At 46.0% G+C, this 20970-nt stretch overlaps 1 protein-coding gene across 3 annotated transcripts in view; it reads left to right on the top strand.

The window, feature by feature from the left end:
- Nucleotides 1-16392, top strand: part of LOC310824266 (clathrin heavy chain 1-like) — a 45936-nt gene extending 29544 nt beyond the window's left edge. Inside the window, exons 23-33 of one of the 3 annotated variants that reach the window (XM_083697114.1) lie at nt 99-263; nt 463-570; nt 5794-5961; nt 11121-11270; nt 11445-11576; nt 11719-11829; nt 12038-12208; nt 12475-12696; nt 13484-13504; nt 14798-14873; nt 15015-16392. In XM_083697114.1, the coding sequence (XP_083553240.1) occupies nt 99-263; nt 463-570; nt 5794-5961; nt 11121-11270; nt 11445-11576; nt 11719-11829; nt 12038-12208; nt 12475-12696; nt 13484-13504; nt 14798-14873; nt 15015-15148 (1458 nt within the window). In that variant the 3' untranslated portion in view covers nt 15149-16392. Of the gene's footprint in view, nt 1-98; nt 264-462; nt 571-5793; nt 5962-11120; nt 11271-11444; nt 11577-11718; nt 11830-12037; nt 12209-12474; nt 12701-13483; nt 13505-14762; nt 14874-15014 lie in introns of all 3 variants that reach the window. The other 2 variants (XM_083697115.1, XM_083697116.1) reach the window with 2 other exon arrangements.
- The last annotated feature ends 4578 nt before the right edge of the window (nt 16393-20970 follow it).

The following is a 20970-nucleotide window of genomic DNA, read 5'->3' as shown; positions in this document are numbered from 1 at the left end:
CACCACTCATCTTTCACTAACAGTCTCACAGACAGACAGACAAGCACAGGTTTGCCTGTACATTTGCTGTATCACTATCTTTTTTCACTTTACTCCAGGTTGGTGACAGATGCTATGAGGAGAAGATGTACGATGCATCCAAGCTGCTCTACAACAATGTGTCCAACTTTGGGCGGCTGGCGTCTACTCTGGTCCACCTTGGAGAGTACCAGGCCGCCGTGGACGGAGCACGCAAGGCCAATAGCACCAGGACCTGGAAAGAGGTCAGACATATTCACAATATATGCAACTAAAGTATATCTCCATGGTAGCAGTTGAGTTCCTTTTGGGTTGCTACACCCACATTTCAGCCATGAATAATTCTCAATTCAATTTTTTTTTTTATTATTATTTTTAATTATTATTATTTGAAATAATGACACTGACTGATATAAAAGTCATATTTGCCTTTTCCTCTCCCAGGTGTGCTTTGCCTGTGTGGATGGGAATGAGTTCCGCCTGGCCCAGATGTGTGGCCTGCACATTGTGGTCCACGCTGACGAACTGGAGGAGCTCATCAACTACTACCAGGCAGGAGTTCAAATGCCACTGAGTCATATGCCAACACAGTCACAGTGACATACAGTGCATTCGGAAAATATTCAGACTTTCACTTTTTCCATATTTTGTTATGTTACAGCCTTATTCTGAAATGGATTAAATTATTTGTTTTCCCTCATCAATCTACACACAATACCCCACAATGACAAAGCCAAAACAGGTTTTTAGAAATGTTTGCTAATTTATTAAAAATAAAAAACTGATATCACATTTACATAAGTATTCAGACCCTTTACTCAGTACTTTGTTGAAGCACCTTTGGCAGCGATTACAGACACAACTGTTCTTGGCACACCTGTATTTGGGGAGTTTCTCCCATTCTTCTCTGCAGATCCTCTCAAGCTCTGTCAGGTTGGATGGGGAGCGTCGTGCACAGCTATTTTCAGGTCTCTCCAGAGATGTTCAAGTCCGGGCTCTGGCTGGGCCACTCAAGGACATTCAGAGACTTGTCCCGAAGCCACTCCTGGGTTGTCGGAAGGTGAACCTTCGCCCCAGTCTGAGAACCTGCTCCAGAGCGCTCAGGACTTCATCAAGGATCTCTCTGTACTTTGCTCCGTTCATCTTTCCCTCGATCCTGACTAGTCTCCCAGTCCCTGCCACTGAAAAACATCCCCACAGCATGATGCTGCCACCACCAGGGGGATGATATTGGCCAGGTGATGAGCGGTGCTTGGTTTCCTCCAGACGTGACGCTTGGCATTCAGGCCAAAGAGTTCAATCTTGGTTTCAGCAGGCCAGAGAATCTTGTTTCTCATGGTCTGAGAGTCCTTTAGGTGCCTTTTGGCAAACTCCAAGCGGGCTGTCGTGCTTCTTACTGAGGAGTGGCTTTCGTCTGGCCACTCTACCATAAAGGCCTGATTGGTGGAGTGCTGCAGAGATGGTTGTCCTTCTGGAAGGTTCTCCCATCTCAACAGAGGAACTCTGGAGCTCTGTCAGAGTGACCATTGGGTTCTTGGTCACCTCCCTGACGATGGCCATTCTCCCCCTATTGCTCAGGCAGCCAGCTCTCGGAAGAGTCTTGGTGTTTCCAAACTTCTTCCATTTAAGAATGATGGCGGCTACTGTGTTCTTTGGGACCTTCAATACTGCAGAATTGTTTGTACCCTTCCCCAGATCTGTGCCTTGACACAATCCTGTCTCGGAGGTCTACGGACAATTCCTTCCACCTCATGGCCTGGTTTTTGCTCTGACATGCACTGTCAACTGTGGGACCTTATATAGACAGGTGTGTGCTGCTCCAAATCATGTCCGATCACTTAAATTTATTACAGGTGGACTCCAATCAAGTCGTAGAAACATCTCAAGGATGATCAATGGAAACAGGATGCACCTGAGCTCAATTTCGAGTGTCATAGCAAAGGGTCTGAATACTTATGTAAATATGATATTTCAGTTTTTTATTTTTAATTAATTGGTAAACATTTCTAAAAACCTGTTTTTGCTTTGTTATGGGGTATTGTGTGTAGATTGATGAGGGGAAAAAAATAATTGAATCCTTTTCAGATTGGACAAGATGGCGGCGCGCATGCATCGCGACGCTCAGTGTCTCTCCAGAGTTTGCGAACTAGTAGTTATTTGCTTGTTTATCTTAAGTATTCTCGCTAAAAACAGTTTAGCGTACATATCGTACAGCCGACAAGAACTTCTGGACATCGGTTCCGGCACTCCAGTCATCTTTATCGACGATATACCCGAGATTAGCAAAACAGCGGGTCCAGCTAACTCCGCTACACCGACCGGAAGAGGCCCCAGACCGGCTCGGAAACGAAAACACAGGCGAGGGAGCCGAGGTGGGCTGAGAGCTAGGCTAAAGCTAACCCCACACCGACTCTCATTACCTAGCCTTTTCCTTGCAAATGTTCGTTCCCTGGCAAACAAGATGGATGAACTGCGGCTGCGGATCACCACCCACAAATGGATTATGGACTGTAACATCATGGTTTTCACTGAAACCTGGCTCAACAGCGAGGTTCCCGACAACGCTATCGAGCTATCGAGCTAGCAGGGCGCTGCGTTCTCCGAGCAGACAGAACAGCAGGCGACTCCGGTAAGACCAGAGGTGGAGGTTTGTGCATTTATGTAAACAAGACGTGGTGCACGGACACTACCATCACCGAGAGTCACTGCTCAGCTAACCTGGAGTTTCTCATGGTTAAGTGTAGACCTTTCTATCTGCCCAGAGAGTTCACGTCCACTGTTATCACGGCAGCCTATATCCCCCCGGATGCTAATGCTAAGATTGCTATGAAAGAACTGTATGCTGCCATTAGCAAACAACAGACTCTGCATCCCGAGGCAGCCTTCATTGTCGCGGGTGACTTCAATCACTCCAACTTAAAGACTGTACTGCCCAAATTCCACCGAAATGTCTCTTGCCCCACCAGAGGAGACAGGACATTGGACCAAGTATACACCAGCATGGCTGATGCGTACAAAGCCGTTCCCCTCCCCCACCTAGGTCAATCAGACCACCTCTCATTGTTCCTACTGCCCAAGTACTCAGCACTCATCAAACGAGTGAAACCTACAGTGAGGACAGTCAAGGTCTGGCCAGAGGGAGCTGACTCAGCGCTCCAGCAGCGTTTTGGAAACACTGACTGGGGTGTGTTTGCCACTCAGGCCACCCATGACTCCCACACGGACATTAATTCATATGCCTCATCTGTTTTGGACTACATCAATTCCAACATCAGCAGTGTCACCACACTCAAGCGGATCACCACTTTCCCTAATCAGAAGCCATGGATGAACAGTGAGGTCCGACTCCTGCTGAAGGCACGCGACATTGCCTTCAGATCAGGGGATGCTCGGGCCTATAGCTCATCCAGGGCTAATCTGCAGAGGGGCATCAAAAAGGCCAAGCACAACCACAAGCTGAGGATAGAGGATCACTTCAGAAACAACTCTGACCCCCGACGCATGTGGCAGGGCATCCAGGCCATCACTGACTACAAACCATCTAACACCTCACCCCTCTCCGTTGACGCCTCCCTCCCTGATGAGCTGAACCACGTCTACGGCCGCTTTGACAGGGACAACAAGGAGGTGGCCATCAAGGCTGTGCTCCCTGCGGATCACCAGCCCCTCACTCTATCCCCCACCGACGTGTGTGCGGCACTGAGCAGGACTAACGCACGCAAGGCTGCTGGTCCTGATGGGATCCCCGGACGCGTCCTCAGGGCCTGCGCTGTGCAGCTGACTAAGGTTTGGACTGACATATTCAACCTGTCCCTAGCCCAAGCAGCTGTCCCCGCGTGCTTCAAAACCACCTCCATCGTGCCGGTGCCAAAACACTCCACTGCAACGAGCTTAAATGACTTCCGACCAGTGGCACTCACGCCCATCATCATGAAGTGCTTCGAGAGGCTGGTCTTAGCTCAACTCAAGACCTGCCTACCACCCACACTGGACCCCTTTCAATTCGCCTACCGGCAGAACAGGAGTACAGAGGATGCCATTTCAACGGCACTTCACTCCGCCCTGTCCCACCTCGACAAGACTAACTCTTATGTGAGAATGCTGTTTATTGACTTCAGCTCAGCATTCAACACCATCATCCCCTCCAAACTGATCTCCAAACTCAGGCAACTGGGCATCAACCCCTCCCTCTGCAACTGGATTCTAGACTTCCTGACCAACAGGCCGCAGTCTGTTAGGCTTCACAACCACACCTCCTCAACCCTCACCCTGAACACCGGCGTTCCACAAGGCTGTGTGCTGAGCCCCCTCCTTTACTCCCTCTTCACCTACGACTGCACATCTGTACATGGCTCAAACACCATCGTTAAGTTTGCAGACGACACAACGGTGATCGGTCTCATCAGCAACAACGATGAGTCGGCCTACAGGGAGGAGGTCCAGCACCTAACAGTGTGGTGCAACGACAATAACCTGGCTCTCAACACCAAGAAGACCAAAGAACTCATTGTGGACTTCAGGAAGTCTATAGCTGGCGCACACACCCCCATCCTCATCAACGGGACTGAGGTGGAGCGAGTCACCAGCTTCAAGTTTCTGGGTGTCCACATCTCTGAGGACCTCTCCTGGACCCTCAACACCTCCACCCTGATAAAGAAGGCTCACCAGCGTCTCTTCTTCCTGAGGAGACTAAAGAAGGTCCATCTGTCTCCTCAGATCCTGGTGAACTTCTACCGCTGCACCATCGAGAGTATCCTTACCAACTGTGTCACAGTATGGTATGGCAACTGCTCGGCATCGGACCGGAAAGCACTGCAGAGGGTGGTGAAGACTGCCCAACGCATCACCGGTTCCTCACTCCCCTCCATCGAGGCTGTCCAGGGCAAACGATGCTTGCGTAAGGCACGCAGCATCGTCAAGGACATCTCTCACCCCAACCACAGACTTTTCACCCCACTCCCCTCCGGGAGGCGCTACAGGTCTCTCCGCACCCGAACCAGTAGGTTCAGAGGCAGCTTCTTCCCTGCGGCTGTCACCCTGCTGAACTTGAACACTACATCTACCTGACAACCTACTACCCCCCCCCCCCCCCCCCCCCCCCCCCCCACCCGGACAATTGCACTATTGCACTATACTCCCCTCCCCTGCTCTTACTCAATACCACTGCTCTTCTGTACATACCTGTTCATACTGTTCATAATGCACATAATGCACATATCCTATATTTTCTTTAATACTACTGCACATACTTGTTTATACTGTTTATACGGCATTCCATATTTATATTTATTCTGCATCTACCTCATGTTACTGTTAATACATATATACTGCTAGACTGCATTACCCATACAGCTCATATGCTGCTACACTGCTCATACTGTAACTATTTATTCTGCTATAATGCTACTGCTACTCACATACTGCTATACTGCACTGCTATATTATACTGCTTATATTATACTATATCATATTGCACTACCTGTAAATACTGTTCATTGCACTTTCTGCTATTTTGCACTTCTGGTTAGACGCTAACTGCATTTCGTTGTCTCTGTACTTGTACTCTGCACAATGACAATAAAGTTGAATCTAATCTAATCTAATCTAATAAGGCTGTAACAAAATGTGGAAAAGGTTAAGGGGTCTGAATACTTTCTGAATGCACTGTACATACACATACTACTGCCACCAAGATTACATCATACATACTTGTACTAACAGGCAAGACCTCTGAAGTGTGTTCAATATTTTATTGGAGATCGTGTGTGTCCACAGGACCGTGCTTACTTCGAGGAGCTGATCATCATGCTGGAGGCAGCCCTGGGGCTGGAGCGCGCTCACATGGGCATGTTCACTGAGCTGGCCATCCTCTACTCTAAATTTAAACCCCAGAAGATGAGGGAGCACCTGGAACTCTTCTGGTCCAGAGTCAACATTCCAAAGGTAAGTTGTCTCCAGATAGATACCTCTGCAAGGGGACTTAGTTTGCATATTTTCACTCTAAATGTACAGTGCCTATAGAAAGTCATCATACCCCTTTGAAATAGTTACTATATTTGTCGTACAGCCTGAAATCAAAACCCATTTAAAAAAAAAAAAAAAAAACCTTTTCCAGCTTTATGTACAAATTTAGCCATACAACATCAAACTAATGAAAAAAAGGCGACAGTTCTGAAAATCTATAAAAAATGAAAAACAGGAATAACAGGGTTGGAAAAGTCATCAGTCCCTTTGTAGAGCCACCTTTTGCTGCAATTACAGCCATCAATCTGTTTGGATATGTCTCTACTAGCTTTGCACACCTAGATTGGAGAATATTTTCATTCTTCCTTGCAGAATTGTTCGAGTTCAGTCAAATTCCGTGGTGAGCGGCGATGGACTGCTCTCTTCAAGTCCTTCCGCAGATTTTCTATCGGATTTAAATCAGGGCTCTGACTTGGCCACTCGAGGACATTCACCTTTCTATCCTTAAGCCACTGCGTTGTTCTTTTGGCGGTATGTTTAGGATCGTTGTCGTGTTGGAAGGTGAATGACCTGCCCATCTTCAGCTGTCTAGCAGAGGGACGCAGGTTGTCCTCTAGAATTTGGGTGTACTTGGCAGCATCCATTTTCACATTTTGTGTAAAGCTTGTGAGATTGTTGTCACATGCACAGACAGACCAGTCCCAGCCATAAAGTCCTTCAAAGTTGCCTTTGGCCTCTTGGTAGCTTCTCTGATCAATGTCCTCCTGGCTCGGTCATCCAGTTTGGACGGACGGCCTGATCTAGGCAAGGTTGGTGGTGCCATACGCCTTCCACTTCTTAATGATGCTCTGAACGGTACTCAGAGGGATAGCTAAAGCCTTCAAAATCTTTTTGTAGCCTTCACCTAACTTGTGTTTTCCTACAACTTTATCCCGGAGGCCTTTTGAAAGTACTTTTCCAACCATGGTGAATTCTTTGCAGAACCATGCATTTCTAGTAGTGGAATCCTCAAGAAACTGAAGTAATCAAAACCACTACAATTGATGTCAGGTGGAGGGCAATTAGCCTGGTGTTTGATCTGGAAGTTGATTGGTTGCACCTGAGCAAGTTTATAATGGTATACTCTAAGGGGCTGATCACTTAACCCAGTGGTTCTCAACTGGTGGGGCTCGAGTAGGCTACAGGATGGGAGGAAAAAAAAAAGAAAAAAAAACACGAAAAATCACGGACTCACTGGCTATTAGTAGACCTACAAAGGAGATGCAACAGATTCCCCCCATGTCGAAATGCAAGTGGTTGGACTATTATAACACACAAACAAATCAACCACACAGTTTCATTTCAAATCTACCAATACAGGGGGTAGTATTTTGAGCCTGTGACGCGACGTCACGTAAGTGCTACTATATAAGCGTCCGCACACGCGTCGTAGCTCCATTCACTCTAGTCTAGTCTCTTGCCAAGTTCGCTTGTGTCTATCTGTTATCAATCTCGATATCGATTTACTTAGGCCTATACTTCAAAACCCAAACAGTCTTTTTAAAGATTATCCCCATCTCAGCCCTAGCCAAAACATTTTAACTGCTCGGCGTGCACTTAGCTAACTATTTCAGACATGTCTAATGATATCAGAGAGCAACTGATAGAGTTCATAAAAAAGAGTCCTTACTACGCGCTGCAGCTGGACGAATCCACTGATATTGCTGGGCAGGCCCAGCTCCTCACCTATGTCAGGTATCTGCGGGACAAGGCGATTGAGGAGGATGTCCTGTTTTGCCGGCCTCTTCAGTCGCACACTACAGGAGAAGCCATCTTCAATGTCCTCGATATATTTATCAATGAAAATGGTTTGGCTTGGGACCGATGCGTTGGCCTATGCAAAACATTTTAACTGCTCGGCGTGCACTTAGCTAACTAGCTAGCAACTTTTTCACCGTCACACTTTTTCGACACAACTATACGACCCACGCGACTAAGACACACACACACACTCACCCACTCACTCACTCACAAAGGACTACAATTGTTAAGTCTTAAAATAAAATCTGCATTGCCTGCAAAATCGTGATTGTGTACTGTTGTATTAAAGATCGTGCCTAAGTCCCGACTGATTAGCCCCCGATACTAGTCTCTCAACATAGCCGCACACATTGTTACATCATAGCATAAACTTTATTGAAAACACAACTAATCCACATCCAAATTATTTCAAAACCAAACAAAAATGGAGAGATTTCTTGTGAGGACCAACAAGGCAACCGACGCACCACCAGCTGCAAAAAAGCTTCGAAGGTACGATGAAGCATACCTGCAGTTTGGGTTTACAGTCACGGCTGATCTGAGACCTCAGTTGACTCTGGCGCCCCCCTCTGGCCACTCGGGTCAGTGCCTCCCAATCTGCCGGGATTCACCCTCATCCGCTTCACCTGTGTTCTGTCCCCTGTTGCTATATAGCCTGTATGTTTCCTCTTGTCCCTGTCCGAGATTCTCTCCGTGTGCTCCCCGTTGTTTGTGAGTACCTGTCTGTTTGTCAGCATCGTCAGTATCGCCTATCCCTGTATTCCCCGTCTAGATTATCTACCGCTTGTTAAGCGTGTACTTTTGTTACGGAGCTTGTTTTCTCCGCCTTTATTTTATCATTGGTCCCAGTGTCCCTACCCGTTTTTATTAAAAATACCCGTTCAAGTACACTTCGCGCTGAGTATCTCTCCGCTTTTGGGTCCACCACACTGCCTCTCAGCCATAACACTCAGTGTGTCGTGTGTGCCGAGGTGCTGGCAAACGACAGCATGAAGCCCTGCAAACTAAAAAGGCACCTCGAAACAAAGCATGCTGGCATTAAGGATAAACCGGCTGAATATTTTAAAAGAAAGCTTGATGGCCTCCATCAGCAACAGACAACCATTTCAATGCACAGCACTGTGTCTAAACAGTGTTTGGAGGCATCGTATGCAGTGGCCAAAAGAATAGGTAAACTGGGTAAACCGCATACAATTGCCGAGACTCTCATTTTGCCGGCCACGCAAGACATGTGCAGAATAATGATAGTGCAGCAGCCAAACTCGGTACAGTACCACTGTCCAATGACACAGTCGCTAGGAGAATTTCAGACATGTCTAATGATATCAGAGAGCAACTGATAGAGTTCATAAAAAAGAGTCCTTACTACGCGCTGCAGCTGGACGAATCCACTGATATTGCTGGGCAGGCCCAGCTCCTCACCTATGTCAGGTATCTGCGGGACAAGGCGATTGAGGAGGATGTCCTGTTTTGCCGGCCTCTTCAGTCGCACACTACAGGAGAAGCCATCTTCAATGTCCTCGATATATTTATCAATGAAAATGGTTTGGCTTGGGACCGATGCGTTGGCCTATGCACGGATGGTGCGCGGGCAATGACGGGCCGTGAGCGTGGCCTAGCTGCTCGCGTTCAGCAAGTAGCTCCACTTGTGAAATGGACACATTGCATGGTCCATCGCGAAGCACTAGCTGCTAAAAAAATGCCGGTTCTCTTTGACTCCGTGCTGAACCAATCCGTGAAAATGATAAATCTCATCAAATCACGGCCACTAAACTCTCGCTTGTTTGGGGTCCTCTGCCTGGAGATGGGGTCAGGGCACGAACAGCTGCTTCTGCACACTGAAGTTCGCTGGCTCTCCAGGGGGCGGGTGTTACAGCGGTTGTATGAGCTGCGAGAGGAGGTGAAGTGGTTTTTGACAGAAATCAAATCAGATCTGGCGAAGCATCTGGATGACACTATGTGGCTTGCGTCTCTGTCCTATTTGGTCGATATATTTGACCGCTTGAATGGCCTCAACCTGTCTTTGCAAGGCCGCGAAACTCATATTTTGCTCCTCGCAGACAGAGTGGACGCCTTCACACAAAAACTTGACCTCTGGCATGGCCGCATCAGTCGAGGGAACTGCGACATGTTCCCCAGCCTTGCAGACTTTATCACTGATGCAGGCACGTCACACAATTTTTCCTCTCTATTTCAATCAGCGTCTGAGCACCTGTCAGCAATGAGAAAACAATTTGCGACGTACTTTAAAGAGGATTATCGCCCTTTTGCGTGGGTTCGAGATCCATTTGTGTGCACAGCAAACGAGCTGTCAATTGATATGCAGGAACAGCTTATTGAGCTGAAGAGTGACAGTAGGCTGAAGCAACTCTTTACCTCCTGCCCTCTTTCGTCATTCTGGGCAGCATTGATGCAGGAATACCCTCAACTCTGTGACGTCGCCTTGAAGATTCTCCTCCCTTTCGCGTCGACATATTTGTGTGAGGCAGGATTCTCAAAAATTACTGCACTCAAAACGAAATACCGCAATCATGCACAAATCGAGGATGATTTGAGGCTATGTTTATCAGACATTGCGCCAAGAATTGAGGATCTTTGCAAGGCAAAGCAGGCTCAGGTCTCACATTAACATCGCCTACCTGCAAGCTTCTGTAAAAAATGCAGATGATATGCCTACTAATAGGCCTAGTAATAATAACAATAATAAAGCATAAATTCATATCAGAGGTCTGGTGCCAATTCCCAATTATAGCAATAGCCTAGTAATGATAATAGGCCTACCTACCGCTACTGATGATGATGATGATGATGATAATAATAATAGTGTGGGCCTAACAACAATAGCCTAGCCTAGGGCTATCCATCTATCTATCTATGCAAGGTGGTGTAGTGGGGGTGGCGCCGGGAAGGGGGGGGGGGGGGGGGGGGTGGCGCCGGGAGGAGGGGGGGGGTCCCCAACTGCAATGAACCAACTTTAGGGGGGCCCAGCTTGCAAAAGGTTGAGAACCCCTGACTTAACCAAACCAGGTATTCCACTAATTAATTTGTAATAATTGTCCAGAATTTTTACATTTTTTATTTTCACTTTGATGATGAGGGTTATAACGTGTACATACAGCTCAAAAAAGTTAGATTTGATTTATTTTAATTACCAGGGTGTAATGTGACAAAAGGTAAAGATTTCACAGGGTATGATGACTTTCTATAGGCACTGTATATACTGTCTGATTTTATGTATATGCTATTTGATGGGCAGCAAAGTGTTTTAAATGTGTGATGTGGCAGTTGTCTGTGTGCTGATGTGTGGATATATCATGTGTTCATCTGTGCTGTTGCAGGTTCTGAGGGCTGCAGAGCACGCCCACCTGTGGGGGGAGCTGGTCTTCCTGTATGACAAGTACGAGGAGTACGACAACGCCATCATCACCATGATGAACCACCCAGCAGACGCCTGGAAGGAAAGCCATTTCAAGGACATTGTTACCAAGGTAACACCACAAACTTGGTCGACAGATCAGTCGATGGCATCTTTCAGCTCTTCAATATTTTTGTTGGGGTGATCAAATGGTGTGGTAAGACTTTCAATATTCAATCAGCTTTGTATAAGTTGAAGTCAATGAATACAGGTCTGACTTTTGCATGTATGATTTTGTCATTGTTAGGTAGCCAATGTGGAGCTGTCCTACAAAGCCGTCCGGTATTACCTGGAGTTCAAACCTATGTTACTGAACGACCTGCTCATAGTGCTGTCGCCACGACTTGACCACACACGGGCTGTCAACTTCTTCAGTAAGGTACTGGAATGCTTCAAATGATGAAATAATTATGCTTTATCATGTTTTCTGTTAGCTGGATAGTTATTGATGTTCGTTCAGGTTGAGTTATCTACCCGACAATTTTTTTGAATGGCCCTTTCGTCTCTGTTCTGGTCATCAGGTCAAGCAGCTTTCCTTGGTCAAACCATACCTGCGTTCAGTACAGAACCACAACAACAAGTCAGTCAACGAAGCACTTAACAACCTCTTCATCACAGAGGAAGACTATGCGGTACGAAGATCTACAATCTAAGATTTTGTGGATGTTTGTATCGAGGGAATCATCTGTGGAGACACTGGAGTAAAAGTATTACGATTGTTAAAAGGGGAAAGTTCCTTGTTTTGTTTTTTTTAATTTGTTGAATAAGCTCTGTTGTGAAGTAAGTTTCTTTCTCTCATTCTGTCCAAACCCATCTATGCAATTCCTCTGTCCTGTACAGGCTCTGCGCTCCTCCATCGATGCCTACGACAACTTTGACAACATCTCCCTGGCCCAGGGTCTGGAGATGCACGAGCTGATAGAATTCAGGAGGATCGCTGCCTACCTGTTCAAAGGCAACAACCGATGGAAGCAAAGTGTGGAGCTCTGCAAGAAGGACAAACTCTACAAGGTTCTGACACTCAACTTAAAGTGAAACACTAGTATATGCCAATTGATCAGTTGCCATGAATCACGCATGACCCACAACTTTACCCAAAACCATGCTCCAACCTACTGGGCCACTGAAAACATTTGACCATATTTAGCACAAATACCTCTGCGGTAGTTGTCTTTGTAAGCTACTATTGCTTGCTTGTATGTGTGTCACTCTGTTACAACCCTGACATCATCACCACCCTCTTCTCAGGTTTGATACTGGTGTCTTTGTCTCTCCAGGATGCCATGCAGTATGCGTCAGAATCGAAGGGCACAGAGTTGGCTGAGGAGCTGCTGGCATGGTTCCTGGAGGAGGACAAGAAGGAGTGCTTTACCGCCTGCCTCTTCACCTGCTACGACCTGCTGCGGCCAGACGTGGTCCTGGAGACCGCCTGGAGGCACAACCTCATGGACTTCTCCATGCCCTACTTCATCCAGGTCATGAGGGAGTACCTCTCCAAGGTAGGTTGGCCAGGACTGGGGTGGTAATTCACAATCTACGGCCTTTGATACAGCAAGTCTGGTAGGTTTCTAAGGTTTGCAGTGACTTGATATTGCCTACTTGATTTCTTTGAAATAGTGAAAGGTAGTAATTCAAAGGGAGTACACAGTTGCATACTGTTGAATAAGCTGTCGGTAGTTGTCAGGCATTTTCCCTGAGAGAAGGTCATCTTACAACCAAACTCCAGCAGATCACACACTGTGCAAGCAGCACAGGTGTGTAAATCGGACAGCCCATCTTTCTTTCTTTTTTTTTTGTTTAAATTGAAGCCTGCAACTCTACTTCCTCCATATGATCTCACTCTCATCCTTCTCTGTCAATCACGTTAATCATGTTTTTCTTTTGATTTGGGTTTTTCCATCTCTGCTCTTCCATACAGATGTTTTCACAAAGACAAACATGTAACATAGTTGAAATGATGTGATAGAATTGTATGTTAACATGAAATTGTAAAACTGACTTAAACATGGCGATATTTTAGGTAAATATTGTGCAAGATGTGTATGATGGTTTTAGAAACACTTTATATTAACTATTAATGTATTTTTATACATCATCTGCTGACTGACTTAAATGACCAGCACTAATACTTCCAGCATTTTAAATGAGCATTTGTATCAAAAGTGGCTTATCTACATCCCTCACTGTGATTTTTCTTCTGTTAACTTCATGATTCCACATTTCTTGCTCTCTCTTAGAGAATTCAGTTTGTTTTGTCTTAAGTTACCTCTCTGAATTCCCTTTCAGGTTGATGCAATTAAGGAAAAGGTGAAAGTCGAATCCATTTCAAATCATTATTTTTGAGCCCTTTGTAGCCTATAGTTTGGAGGAGTAAATCTAGATGAAATTGCATGAGTCTGTCCCCTCCCCATGTCACTCTGCTGCTTCTGAGTCCACACTCCACACCTCGATGAGAGTACCCACCCAGGAGCCACTGAGCTTGCTGGTGGTTGTGACGGCTGTTTGTTCTCGCTCTGTGTTCCTGGTTTAAATCACACACGTAGCGAGCATGCAGGGTGTGAAAAGCGTATTACAAACCTGTATTGTGTGAATTTACCTTGTTGTCCAGCATGCGTTTACCCCTTCCAGAGCATTAGCAACACTTTGGACAGACTAGGAGACATAGTTGTTGGCTGTGCCTGCTTCTGGAAACATTGACTGGCCGTACAAACCATTCCTCCACCCTCTCCCTCCCTCCACTGTGGCTCTCTGCCTTTCACTCTCTCATGCACACTTTTAACAGAGAAATAACCAAACTCCCGCTTCAGCATGTTTATTTTCACTTCTATGGAACTACAGCCTATTGATCTATCTTGAAACAGCTTGCTTAACCATACTTACTGACTCAGTAGTTGTAGACAGCAAGTATGTAGAGAACTGAACCCTATATTGTGATTTGGAGGAATTTACATTTGAAAAATTGAAAAATTTATATTTTAAGAATTTTCAACATCCAGAATAGTATTTTGGAGTTTCTTTCTGCTTGCTTGATGCTGTGAATTGTCAGTCTTGTCTTGTATATTTTATAAATCATGCTTGGCAACTAATCAAGAGGACAAAATAATAAATATTACCTTATTTGCAGATAGTTTATTTGGTGTAACTAAAAATATGATCAGTTTTTCCCTGTAGTGTGTTCTCTTGATTTGTAGTTTCTAGTTGATTTGTGTATTTTATGATGGGGTAAGTTACTGAAACTCAGTGTTTAGCATTGTGATAAAAAAATGTCATGTGTCATGTTGTCCGACGCATGTTCATGATGTTTAAATGGGTTTGGTTCTCTGCATACAGTTCAAACACCTGAAAAAAAGATACATCTGGTGACTGGATGGTGGTACTAAGCTGTTTTCTATGTCTGCTTAGTCTAATCCAAAGTCAGACTCCCTTACACTGGACTGTTGTGGTTCTTCAAGCTTGGTAGTATAGCCAATAGCACCTACTATAGTCACAGCCAAAATAACCCAGAGGTCAGTTATAATGGCAACTCAGCCTTGCTCATCAGAGCTCCCCCTGCTGGCTGTGTCAGGGTCCAATACGCTCACCTCTCTCTGCCTCTTACAGGTGGACAAGCTTGACGCCTCTGAGTCCCTGAGGAAACGGGAGGAGCAGGCCACAGAGTCTCAGCCCATTGTTTATGGTAGGAGCTATACGCTATGTTGATTGATTGGATCCTGTTATTGTTTTATGTTAGCAGCTGGGAAATTACTAATATTTGAGTGTCTCTGTCCTTTTCTTGGGGCATATGCTCATGTGTGTTTCCCTTGTGCTTGTGTTGCAGGCACACCCCAGCTCATGCTCACTTCGAGCACCAATGTGGCTGTGCCACCCCAGCAGCCCTATGGCTATGGCGGCTACACAGCACCAGCCGGCTACGGCCAGCCCCCTCAGCCTGGCTTTAGCTACAGCATGTGAACCCCCACCCCTGAGTCACCTGTCTGTCTCTCCTTGTGTTCCTCACCGTACCATGGTCAACAGGGGATTCAAATAAGCAAGCCTGCGCTTATTAAATTATTTTCATTACCTTCTCCCTTATAAAACTGCAATGGACTTTTATTTGTATTATTTTAAAATAAATTGGACCACATGTTTTTCATATTCCATATTTATGACTACTTGCATCACTATAATGATTATTATAGTGTGTTATGATGTTTTTTTTTAATGGTTTATGTATGTAATTGAACTTCAGAATGAAGCAATTGACCTTTGAAATAGGTGGAGATGCATCTGATTTGCACCCTGTTGTGAGAAGGAACCTCTTAATTCTGACATCTGTCTGTATAATGCATGTCATTATTGTACACTCTGGGGGGAAAAAAAGTTGCATATAATATTTGTATGTGTGTGTCAAATTTGAATTCCCCAGTCAACCCAGTAGATGTTTGTCGTCCTTTGTTGGCTCTGTGTTCTAGGTGACTTTCTGTTGTGTAGTGTGTGAGACCGTGTATGTGCAGGGGGACCAAGGCTGACTCCTAGGACCTGTATGTGTGTTTTCTCACCTCCTTGTGCTGAGGACTGTGTGCCAGGTGTTGTGTTGTTTCTAGGTCACCATAATTTTGTGTGTACAGAATAAATTATGAATACAAAAAAAAGTGGAGACCACCTCCACTGTCCTGTTTTGGGGTGAGATTCCCTAAAGCTCTAAAATCACCTTTTTGCTTACAATGGACTTGATAGTCTTAGTGCTATGATGCTTTAGAGAAACGTGCCCGTTTGGTTCAGTGTGATTCGCACTGACAACAAATAGGGAACTCGACAGTGGTCTTTTGGTATCCCAGTGACGTTGATTTGATCAGTAACACTGCTGTAGGTTATGTATTTAGATGGTTATTATGAATAATTAGATCTCAGTACATAATACAGTTCTGTCAAGAATAATCTCAAATAAAAGCCTGTATTTACCTTGATGTATTCTTTCAATGCTTTTAAGATGTGTAGAGCCAGTTGTATGTATTTGTCTCCGGCTGGAGCGGATGACTACTTTTAATTATCCAATCAAACTAATTGAATTGTAACTTTATTTTGTCATGCATATCAACAGCAAGAGGTTTTATCACTGATAAATTAAAGCAAGACCTGGCTAAAAGAGAAATATAGTCTAAATAAAGTTGTATCCAGTTGATCGTGGGTACTTTTTAATGAATCAGTGTGAGGGACATTCTACAATTGTACAAACAACGATTTGATGATGCAGTATAACTTAATATGCATCTACTCATAGTAAGTCATAATTTGTTATCTGCCGCTGTCAATAGTTGCCATGTTCAAGTATACAACAGTTACATTTACACCTATTATCAAAAACATAATTTCAGAAATGATCTGATGATGCTGCGCTAGTTTTCCAACCTGTGGCAATTAATTTTCTTTTTAGTCGAGTCCCATGTAAGAAAAAAAAAAGTGATGTGACAGTTTCTCTTTTTAAATATTTGATTAGGATCACTAGAACTTTTAGGATTTGCATCAGTAATGCTAGTGATCTAGAGTGGGAAAGGCATGGACCTTTCTCTCCACTTCATTGCAGTATTTCTCTGGAAGTCCAGCAGCCCTGAAAGCAAAATGATTAAACATGAATTGATTTAGCTCACCGAAAATGGCCCCTTGATGTTGTTTCCACACTAGACTAAAGGAATGTGTGTGTAGTGATTAAAAAATTAAAATCGATCTTGAATTCCCACCATGTCTCTTTCACTCACACACATCTGTTTTGGGTTTCGAAATTGACTTTCATCCACGAGAAGTGAGGGCACGAGTGCGATAGCGGCGTGAATAGGAGCTGTCAGAGGGTCGTGTAGACGAAGACCCTCGTGTACACTCTGGCTGCAGAAGAAAGAGTGTTATGGAAAATACATTGATAGAACTGTTTGAAGGATATACACTTTCATATGACTGATACAACTTGTGTAAATACTGTGATTACATTTTCTCTTGCCACACCTCTAAAGTTCTATAGCCATTGTTCTGAGAAACGCTGTATGATTACCATATGGATAGCTGTGGTTTCAGAGGGAGTGGTGGGGGAGAGCGAGAACGAAGGAACAGACCCATCTTGCCGACAGGAAGGTGGATAAGTGTGAAATGTTGAACGGCGATTGATCAGTAAGAAAGTCTCCCCATTGTTCTTTCTCTCCCGCCACCTCTCACATAAGCACAAGCTCGCAGGTGATAGCCTTGGCGACGCCTACCATTATGTTTGATCTGTATAAAAGACAACCCTGATAATCGCCTCTTCAGACTTGCGCTAAACAGTCCCTCGGATTTACGCTGGGCTGCTGTTAGGCTCTTGTCGCAATAATAAATACCGGACTCAGATATTGTGGCTACTCAGGACTTTGTTTCTTGAATCTCACCTCCGAAGAGCTGAACTACAGAGTAGTAAAACCTAGACATCCACCACAAGAGACAGCTACAGTATTGGAAACTTTTGTGTACTCCATAATTAAAGCGAGTTCTGTCCACAAATGATGGATGACAATGCGTGCCGCTTTAATACCACAGAGCCCCGCCCATGACTCACAAAACTGTCAAGTGATCGGGACTGACACCATTTCGAGCTGTGGTGTTTGAAATAGCCTGTACATTAGCTATACATAACATTGTTGGACACTGACTGATTATTATCAATAAGACCATCCATACATGTGTCCTGTCTTAGCCTTCTAATGTCCCTCTTTATCAAGACTATGATCTATTATAGTATGGATGTAGTATGGACTGTATAGCGTAATATAGACTGATCTTAGGGAAAACTCGTGTTGTTCATTGTAATGGTGGTAATATCTCTCTGGCCTTTGTTGTATTCAGATGTCAAAACCAAAGACACACAAAGCCATGACGGACGGAGAATGGCTGAGGGCATTTGCCAACACAGGGGTCTGGCCTGCTGGTGCGGGCAACAGGCCAGCTCCACGTCAAAAGAGGTGGTATGGTCTCTTTCAGAAGGTATGACATATCTTGAGTAGACCATTTCACAAACAAAATTTGTCATTTTGCTGTCTCTGTTTCTTAAACACAGTCATTAAATGCATAGCCTACTACTAGTGAATACCAACTTCATTACAATACAACATTTGGTCACTGAATGGTCATTACTGTACATTGCATATTGTAACTGACTGGTGGTCACGAGGGACCAGCTGGCCCTCTACTGCAGGCGGAGGACCCATGGAGAGGACACCATCATCCGCCTGCTGGACCAGCTTCTGCAGGAGCTGATGGGGGAGAAGGGGAGGGACATGCTAGGTGTTCCTCTGCTGGATGGATAGAGGATGCGTCAGACAGAGGATCTGGTGCATCCAGAAGAGGCACGTGAAGTGCATCCAGGATGTGCCTCTGTACACAGAGACGGGCACCACCACCAAGGCAGGGGTAGTCCTCAGCAAGTACAGGTGTGCCAGAGGCTCAACCTCTCTGGAGTCCTTCCATTTATACCTGAACAGGTTCATCCCAGGTGTGTGTCAATTACAGTTATCATTTTTAAACTACTACTTAAATTACTTTTCTCGCTAAGTTGTCTGAGGACCTGTTCGCTGGTTAACTGTATACATTCACATGTTTTCTTAGGGACCAGCGCCAACAGCCTCAACTTTCAGCTGTACCTCCTGGAGGGCTTGAACAGGTGGAACCAGGACCGCGCTGCTGCATCCCTCACCACACCACCATCAACTCTCCTCAGCTACGCAGGGGACCTTGTGCACTGTGTATACACCAACAGTGCCAAGGTGTTTGGAAGGAAGGTCATCCCCTCCTTCCGTCCCCCTGCGAAGTATACTGATAAGGAATACTGTTAGAATAGAGTAGAATAACTTTTCCCAGGGGGAACTTTAGGGCTATCAATTTTGAGGCCATGTTATTAGGGCTATATTTGTGTTGTGTTGTGTCTTATGTTAAGATAATTGACTAGTGTTTCATTCTTAGGAGAACTGATTGGGATGCAGTACCTGTTCAGGCAGACTGGAAAGGCCCTGCAGGATGTCAACCCGGACTCTGAGGAGGCACAGACGATGCTGGAGGACCTCACAGAAGAGGAGGAGGAAGAACAGGGCATGCCAGGGACAAACAGGACACCACAGTCAACAGTGTCCTGGATACCATCGCCCTGCCAGGTGATGTCCCTCCTGCTCCTGCCCAGCCCGCTGTCTCCTCCTCCCTGCCTCCTGCCTCCTCTGCCCAGCCTGCTGACTCTCCTCAGCCCAGACTGCAGCCACTGCGTCCTCTACCCAGCCTACCTCCTCTACTCTGCCTGCAGCCTCCACTGCCCAGCCTGCTGCCTCCCCAGCTCAGCCTGCAATCACTGCCCCGCCTCTGCTTGCCATCGCCCCAGCCCAGCCTGCTAGAGTCCTGCCTGCTGCCACAGCCCTCCCTGCTGATGAGAGAGTGCCTGCTGCCACATGAGAAGTCCCCAGTGGTAAGTATAGGTAAGTATAGCACATTAGTAACACACAGCAACTATAGAAACAATAGACATTTTGTTTATCTCAAAACAAGTAATGCTCTCCATTGTCACCTCTAATGACAAATTGTATGTTTTTCAGGCAGTGGATGAAGGCAATGTGCCAAGCATGAAACATGTAGACAGTTGGCAACCAGCCTCAGCAACCAGCAGGTCAGCACCATCACTGGTCTGTGGCAGAGCCTGCACACATTCGAAAAGAAAAGAGTGGTTATGCGGCCAGGCACCAGGAAAGGCTGGTGACACGAAGGTTCTTCGAAGCCCATCTTCACTGCTGGCGTGGAGAGCACCACACGGTGTGTGCTGGGATTCAGTGATCCTCCTGTCCAGTGGCCTGACTCCTGCCAGGTGGTGGATGCCGTCTCTGTGAGGCTTTGTGACATCCACAAGAGTCCTAAAAAACAGGGAAAGGGAGCCCTCACAAGATGGACTGATCAGGCAGTTGGTGCTGGGCAATGGGGCTGTCATGCAGGACACCACACTCCAGCTGATAGAGGTGAGCCAGACAACCCTCATCCAGTGGCACAATAAGAGGTTTAAGAGGCAGGACCTGTCTATGCTGCTGCAGGATGTGAACCTCCCCGCTGTCTCCCGGCAGAAAAAGACCCTGTACAAGGCCCTGGTTCTAGCTTTCCTCCAAGGGATAAAAAACTCTTAGTCTGAAGGTCACCTACCTAACAGGATGCTGAAAGTGATATTTTAGGCGAGTGTCGATTAGATTCATTCCGCTGTTAACTGTCTCCGTCCTATAGTCTTACCTGCTTCCTCTTTCCACACTATGCAAACATAAATAACCCGCTAAGACTTGCATAACATAAAAAGCCCCTATAGTTAACGACAGCTCTAATCTTAACGAGTGCAAGTTGTTGTGGTCGCGGATAAGTTATTTATCGGTAAATATACTTTTACCCAAAGGAGATAATAGATATTCTACCAGATGGTAGATATCTCAGTGTAACAACGTCCTTGGACACAGAGGCGGACTCGATATGGATGGTGAGGGAAAAAAAGGCCGGCTCCCCTCCTCCATCGCCAGGGCCCGGAACCGGCGACGGTGTTCCTCCGGGGTGAGGCCCAGGCGGTCTCGAATCGCCCGGGCTAGGGAGGGATAATCCCGCTGGGCGGCCGCTGGCAGTCTGTGGGCAGCGAGCTGCGCCTCGCTTGACAGAAGGGGCAGCAGACGGTACGCCCACTCGCCGTCCGGCCACCCTGAGATCCTCGCCGTCCCCTCGAACACTGCCAGGAACGCCTCCGGGTCGTCCAGGTCCCCCATCTTCTGGAG

Source organism: Argentina silus, assembly GCF_951799395.1.
Source record: "Argentina silus genome assembly, chromosome: Y".
NCBI classification, from domain to species: domain Eukaryota; kingdom Metazoa; phylum Chordata; class Actinopteri; order Argentiniformes; family Argentinidae; genus Argentina; species Argentina silus.
This window is presented reverse-complemented; position numbering and strand designations above follow the sequence as displayed.